Source organism: Pseudopodoces humilis, chromosome 1 (genome assembly GCF_049639895.1).
Source record: "Pseudopodoces humilis isolate 2021_Gansu_Grassland_sample_001 chromosome 1, ASM4963989v1, whole genome shotgun sequence".
Classification (NCBI taxonomy): domain Eukaryota; kingdom Metazoa; phylum Chordata; class Aves; order Passeriformes; family Paridae; genus Pseudopodoces; species Pseudopodoces humilis.
In genome coordinates, this window is record NC_142200.1 from 36,931,813 (window position 1) to 36,939,362 (window position 7,550).

The 7,550-nt window shown below is 38.7% G+C and overlaps 1 protein-coding gene across 3 annotated transcripts in view; it reads left to right on the forward strand.

Annotated features, from left to right (window-relative positions):
* Nucleotides 1-7,550, forward strand: part of TOX (thymocyte selection associated high mobility group box) — a 216,039-nt gene that overhangs the window by 111,778 nt on the left and 96,711 nt on the right. For 2 of the 3 annotated variants that reach the window (XM_005517133.3, XM_088055531.1), the window contains exon 2: nucleotides 2,785-2,850. In XM_005517133.3, coding sequence (XP_005517190.1) covers nucleotides 2,785-2,850 — 66 coding nt within the window. Of the gene's footprint in view, nucleotides 1-1,861; nucleotides 1,943-2,784; nucleotides 2,851-7,550 lie in introns of those variants that run through there. The other variant, XM_088055529.1, reaches the window with a different exon arrangement.

Below are 7,550 nucleotides of genomic sequence, written 5' to 3' on the forward strand. Positions count from 1 at the left end.
AGTTTAAATTTATGTATATTTTTTCTGTTTTGGTTTCTCTGAAATGTGTACCCATAAAGCCCACAGACCATGACAGAAAAAAAAAAAAAAATATTTCCAAGATAAATAGAGGGCCACAAGCAACAAACAGGAGAGGCTGAGATCAAATATCCTATCATGCCAGGGGGACCACTAATAGCAAGGCACTGATTAGGTAGGCAGATAATCCAAGAACAACACACAGAATTATAAAATTTTCAGTATTCATGGAAAAATACCTTAGGGAAATTATTCAAAGAATGCAGATTTGGTGGTTGTAATCTTGGGAGCAAGGACAGACGACCAAACATACAAAAGAGGGAATTATATGAAAGACTAGTATACTTCATAAAGATTCTTAAATCATAGTCTCATGCATTATGGAAGGCAAAATAAGTTGAAATAATCCTTGACTGCATCTAGCCAGTAAACGGAAAAGAAATTTCTCCATATTCACTGCAACTAAACACATGCAACACAGTATTTGAATGATAGCAAAGCTTGCAATGTATCACAACAAATGTATGAAGATAACGAGGGAAATTCAAAAGAGGAGACTCAAGGAATGATGATTTCCAGGGTATATAGGACTCCCATAACCAGCAAGTGTAACTATTCTCTCCATAGGATTTCTTATAAATATGATACGGATTGCATCTGTTCTGAAAAAGATATCAAACCTCATTCTAAAATGTCTGAGAAATGATGAGTTTGCTGTTGACATAATGCTTAATTACCTCCTAAAGTAGGACCTTGTATCTTATTTCGGGGCTGAATTTCTGTAACTCCCATTTCTTAACACTAGATCTCATTATACCACTGTCAGGATGGCTGACATCTTGCTATCAGACGTCTTTCCAGGGTGTAAGTACCAATCACAGTGATCAAGGCACCTTTCAGCCTTTCGTCTGACAAGTTGAATAAGCTGAGCTCCTGTAGGCCTTGCACTGGAGTGCTTGCTTTCCAACTACTGGCTGTGAAATCTCTCTTCAGGATTCCACCTGTCCATCTGAGTAGAAGAAGCTGCATTTTTTTCCCTATCCAGATACTAAAACTTTTTCTCCAAAACTCTACTTTGAATGCTTATAAATAAGAAAATTATTCAATGAGGAAGCTAAGAGAAATGGTACATGTCAACAAGAAATAAAAAAGGAACAAGCATCAAATTCTATTTTATAATCTAATCTAACTATCTCTATTCTGTCCCAGTTTGGAAATACTCTATTCCCTATGGCAGATCTGTGTCTGTGGCATAATCCTTTCCCTCCCATGAAACTAAGACTTCTGACAGGTAGTCTGTGACTATTAAAGAGCTCTGGCCAGGAAGGGCAGACCATCAGCTGCTGTGCCAGGAGCTGGCACTTGTTCATGTTACTGCTGCTGTTACAAGCCTTGTAGCCTCTGGCAGAGAAAGGATGAACAGCTGGAAGCCGAAACCTTTTCAGCCACCTCAGCAAAAATTGGTAGAGCTATCTGCCAAAGCCACAGTTTAACTTTGCCACCTCAGGCTAGTTGAATATGCTGCACCTTGCAGGTGGAATATGCCCAGAAGCTCGGTGCTGATCAAGAAATGCCCATGGGATATTTCATGGGCATCTTCTGTAGGAGCAGAGAGATCTCAGTAGTAGGGACTTCTTAAAAAAGCTGCTGCATCATCTGAAACAATGGCTGATGTCCAAAATATGTCACTCTAAGCATTCACACAAGGGGTCAGGTGCAAGTTATTTCAAACAGACCTTGTAACAGCTGGAAATTTGTGGTTGATGACTGGAGATAGGAATTCCTGCTGTTGTTCACTTCTACTTAAAAGGTTTGAAAAGATTTTTCCTAGCTCCTGAGCAGACTCTGGGACTATCATCGCCCTGTTGGCACTGCCACTTGAGTGGGTGTGATAAGAGTTCTGTGGGGACATTTTCCAGACTATGTAAGAAATCAGTAGTTTTACACTTTGTGCTGGTACAGGATGAGGCTTCAGATCTGACAGTTTTTCTCCATCTAGACCTTCAGATTTTAATCAACTCCTTTCTATGACATTTCCGTTACTTCTTAACTGCAGTTGAGAGAAGAGAAAGAAAAAAGAAAGAAAAAAAAAAAAAAGGAAAGAAGCTTTTTATATCTTGTATATATTTCCAGGAATGGTTTTTATCATTTACAGATGGTTATTTTTGCAGTTCTGATTATGAATGTTTACTTTATTCACACATCAAGCAAACTATCCTCTTACACCATACGGATGGGAGGTATACTCTTTCATATGTTCAGATGTCTGAAAGCTGTCTGGAAATGTATTTCCTACTTTCTGATACGGGAACATTTCAATTGGAGGAGGTTTAATTTGTTTTGAAATTTCAACTCTTGTTCTGCTCAGAAGCTAAAGTTGGAACCCATTAAGATGCATTTTAGTGCAGATTCTATTCTCATCTTCCTTCTCAGTAAGTGTGCAATTCACTTGGTACTTCATTGCAACCAACAGCAATATGTGTACATGGTGCACAAAATGAGGCATTTTGTTTTAAAACAGATTGCAGATGAAAGGAAACCATTCATTTCTTCCTTGCTAGCTGTAATTACTAGAGCGCTAATTACTCCAAATCACTGACATCCAGGGTCAATAAGGATGACAACAGGAACATCAAAGACAAGATGCACACATGCAATTACAAGTCTCTAAAACCAGGCTGTAATATTATTTTATAGCAACTGGGTTTTTTCAGTCAATGCTAAAAAATCAAGTTTGCTGAATGTTTACTATTATTTCCTTCGCAGTTTGACGGTGAGAACATGTATATGAGTATGACAGAACCAAGCCAGGACTACGTGCCAGCCAGCCAGGTGGGTTAATTAATCTTCTCTGCCTTGTTTCAAATTGTAATTAAAAAAATTCAAAGAGTTGCATTGCAAATGAGTGGCACTATCAGTAACTGCTGCAATCAGGAATAATCATAATTTATAAACAAAGCATTTAAGCCTTGTTTCCAGTTAATGAGATAGAGCTGATAAAACACCAGAGTTGGCGTTTGTTGAAAGATACTACCTTGTTTCCTCTCCAGAATGCAAGCAGCTGTTTTGCCAGCATGATCTTTCCTAAACAGTTGTTTTACCTTCAGGAAATAAAGTCTTTACAGGTGCAGGTTATTTGTTTATCTGACTGCAGACAAGTTAATCATTATAAGCTATACATGTCACAAATAGCTTTAATTATCACTCGTAGAGCAGTTGAAGAATTGCACTTTTATCACTAATCCTATGTCTAAGGAATGTTGGTATTATTACACAATTAGCAGTGGGGTTAAAGCAATGTCTTAGCCTTCTGTAGCTTACAGGCCAAAAGGTTTAATGTGATGTGCATTTTTTAAAGGTATTTTTGAGCTTTTTTCCTTTTGGGCAACCGTACACACTAAATTATGATACTGGATGTATATTTAAAAATCTTCCACCTTTTCCCTTGAACCCAAAGATCCTATAGGTTTCTAAGAATTACAAATTTTAATTATGTCTTAAAAAGCAAAAATAGTTTTGAAAGTTTTGGGTTGTCTACCTGTTGCTACATCTGTATGTAGGGAGGAATTTCTCATTTACTTCATGTGTTTCAATTTAACTTTGCACCAGTAAGTGGTGGGGACAGTGCTGCAGATCAGTTAGGTTGTGTCAGAAATCGCCATGAATAACCAGACTTGTGGTCTATGTCATGCAATATTTCAGCCCAGCAGTGTCTGGCTGGACAGAACCAGGAGGCTTATGTGTAAAACTCTCATTAGGTGGGAAATAAGTTTGCAGGCATAGTAATTGTGTTCATATAAGCTGGATGTAACTTAGGAATTAACAGTTTTCGAAAGTATGCATTCAAAACTAAATGTCTTCATGAAGTAGTGTTCTTCAGGTAGACAGGTTCATTGGGGGCAGGGAAGCAGGAGGTTGTGTAAAATGAGTACATTGTTCAATCAAAAACACCATCTTTAAAGTGTTCCACCATGTTACTTCCCAGCTTTCTGTTGAAGTCACTCTGAAATACCTTTAGAGACCAATAGTACTTTGCATTTAGGAATTGTGCATGATTGAACTCATTCAGCTAAGAACCCTCCAAGATCCAGAGGTAGTTTAGAATAGAACTGTTTGATTAAAAAATGAAAAATTATATTATTAATTTTTCTCTAACCATTAATCCAAAAACTGTACTGACAAGTTTTAGTATTACTATTAGATTAAAGCAGCCTAGTATCATCTCATTTTTGCCTTCAGGGTTTTGAAGTGCAAGGGCTAATTGAATTTGTTTGAAACAGTAGAAATACAAACTCTGTGAATGATTGCTGTTATCAGGCAGCTGCTACCTTTCAGAGAACCATTATGTCTGTCTTAAATAGTTTTGAATAAAGAATTGCAAATCCACATTATACATCAGAATTATTTTTCTTCTGTTGATGTTTTTGTACTGTGTATGCATGTAGCTTAAATAATTTAAATGGCATATTGAAAAATTAAGAGTATAAGTTTTAATCTTTTATGCGGTTTCTGCATGTGCTAACAAGGCCCAGATTCTCAGATATATTTATGCATCTAACACTCTCTGATTGCAGTGAAAGTAAGGTTCTTAAAGTACCTTTAAAGAGCCAGGTCTAGGTATTTTAAATGCAAATGACTTTGTCTTCAAGGGAAAAAAAAATAAATCTATCAAATGTGACATTTCCAAATTCAAAGATGTCAGAAAACCCTGATTTCTTACGAAGGGCTGGAACCAAGGACAGGCTTACAGACTTAAAATCTGACCATGGCAAAGCTGAACTCCAGGGTGTTGGCTACAAGGTAGAGTTCAAAACCTAAAAGCAACCTCTCTGTCCTTTGCTGGGGTATCCATGTGGCAAGAAGCAGCTCAGGCAGAGTGTTTTAACTTGTTAGCAAGTGTGCACCAGTCAAACAGCCTTCTGTGTCTGGTTGAGAGTAGCTGTCAGCCTTGGGCTGTCACAACTTCCTTTCCCTTGCTGGGATTTTCTCCTGGTGCTTTTGCTGTCGCAGTGGTTTGAAGCGAAAACACATAATCATAGAACGGACTGGGTTAGAATGGACCTTAAAGATCATCTAGTTCCAACCACCACGTCCTGGGCAGGAACCCTTCCGCTATCCCTAGTTACTCGGAGCCCCATGCAGCCTGGCCTTGAATGCTTCCACTTATGGGAAGTCCACAACCTCTCTGGGCACCTCTCTGTGCCAGTCCCTCACCAACCTTATAGCAAAGAACTTCTTCCTAATGTCTAATCTATGCCTGTCCTCCTTCAGCTTCAGGCCATTCCCCCTTGACCTGTCACTGCAGGCCGTTTTAAAACGTTTCTCTGCAGCTTTCTTGTTGGCTCCCTTTAGGTACTGGAAAGCTGCTCTAAGATCTCCCTGGAGCCTTCTCTTTTCCAAGCTGAACAACCCCAGCATTTTTAGCCTGCCTTCCTGCCTTCACAGAAAAGGTGTTCCAGCTCTGTGTGGGCTGGAGCATATGTGAAAGCCTGTAATAATAACAGCACTGGAAAAAATATTAAAAAAAAATAAAAGGAGACAAAACAAGTTCACTGAGAACAGGAATATGGGGTGTGATGGAAACCTGCCTCTCATGTTTCATCGAGAAACTGCGACTGTGAGAGAAGCCTTCCCAAACCTGTTCCTGACATAGACAGCTGCTAGTCATTCCTCAAAGGAGTTAAACAGCTCTTCATTGAGTGTCTGTGAGGTCTTCACTGACTGTCATGGGGTGGTGTTCTTTTCTTGGGCATAAGCATTTGATGGTCAGCCAAAACTGGTGAACGGACTACCATTTCAAGATCCATTCTGGTGGTTAAAACTGGAAAAAAAATACAGTATTTCCTGCTCTGAAAACAAAGCATGAAAGATTATAGCTTACAGGGCTAGGGAGAGTATAGTATTCAATTGTATTTTCTGACCACGGTTTTAGGACTGTTTGTTAATTTTCCTGTCACTGTTACTCTATGTAAAACACATAATGCCATAAAAAGAGAGGAGGAAATGTTCTCTCTCAGATGAAAGCATAGTTGTTCTAATCATAATTTTGTCCTATGTCTATTTAGCACCTGTGCTCATGAGTCTTGCCATTGCATGACCTCAGTGAGAGGAATGCAGGCTCCTTCCCCTTAATAACTTGGCTGTTCCCTCACAAGATCAGAGATAGGGGTTGAATCCTGTCAGAATGAAGAGTGAATTAGTTACTCTGCTTTTCTTGATGAATCAATGTCTGTTAACTAGAATATGAATCCCACATGTAAAGAGATACATAGTCCGATCGGAAACCTTTATTCAAGCTCTGGTCATGCTGACTGAGTCAGACACGAGCATCATTTTCTAATTTCAGAGTCTGACATAGCTTATTTGGGAAGTGGGTTGGCAGACTGAGTCATGGCATGCAACACCAAGGACCAAGGGGTTTCCACTTGGCTCTCTTCAGGAGTAGGTGACCATAGAGGCAGGATTGCTGGGGTCCTGATATATGCTGTCAAGCACCTCAGTTCCTTCTGCTTACTCCAAAGTGTTTGCATCCAGAAAAACATCGCCTTATATTATTTTACGGGTTTTAATCAATTTATTCCCTTTAGGCTAACATAAATAAAAGCTCAGCCATTGGACAGGAAAAATGTAGTTTTGTTCCTTTTGCTATATAACATCAAACATCTGCATAGTTTGGTAATCCAAGACAAGTTGCCTCACAGCATCCCTCAACAATAATTATCATTTCTGTTCAATTTTCAAATCAGTACATGCTTTGGGACTTACAGACCAAGTTGCTAAGTAGCAACATATGGCTCACTACTGTTCCTGTGATGTTGCTGCAAGCAAATAGCATAATTCTATACTTGAAATGATTTTTACAGAAAGCCAGTGCTGGAACTGAGCCAGACGAGTAAGTATACAGTAAAAATTAATGATATTCTTTTAAACTGTCCCAAAAGGCTGTTTGGCAATGTTGTCTCTGTGTACATTTTATATATACGTGTAAGTACTGCATTTTTGGTTATAATATATGTAGTACAGGACTCTATACTGAAAGCATCTCCTAAGTGAGTTATGCCAGCCATATTAACAAACATACACAGTAAAACTGTGACATTTTCACTACTAATTGCACTTGGATCTGAAAGTATTTATAATTTTAAAAGAAAACTATGCCAACTGATCTGCATTTGAGATTCACACCAATTATTGTTTTCTCTTTACACTCAAAACTGAAATCTTGGACACAAATTATTCTTTATGTTATTCCTCCTCCTGTAATTTGTGGGCCATGAACAGCATAAAATTATATTGCTTATTTTACATTTCTTCCTAGTCACAATGTGCAATGTAATTCAGGACTGTGTTGCACCAAGCTTTAACACATTTGTAGCTTTTCTGAAGCCTGAAAAATGTTAAGGTTAATGAACGCAGCTGGCCAAATTCCCTGAAAGGTCCAACGGGAAGGGATGAGAACAGGACTGGAGCTGATGATTTGGGGCAGTATCCCTATTGTCCCACTGGGGACAATAAAAAGATCTGAGGCAGAG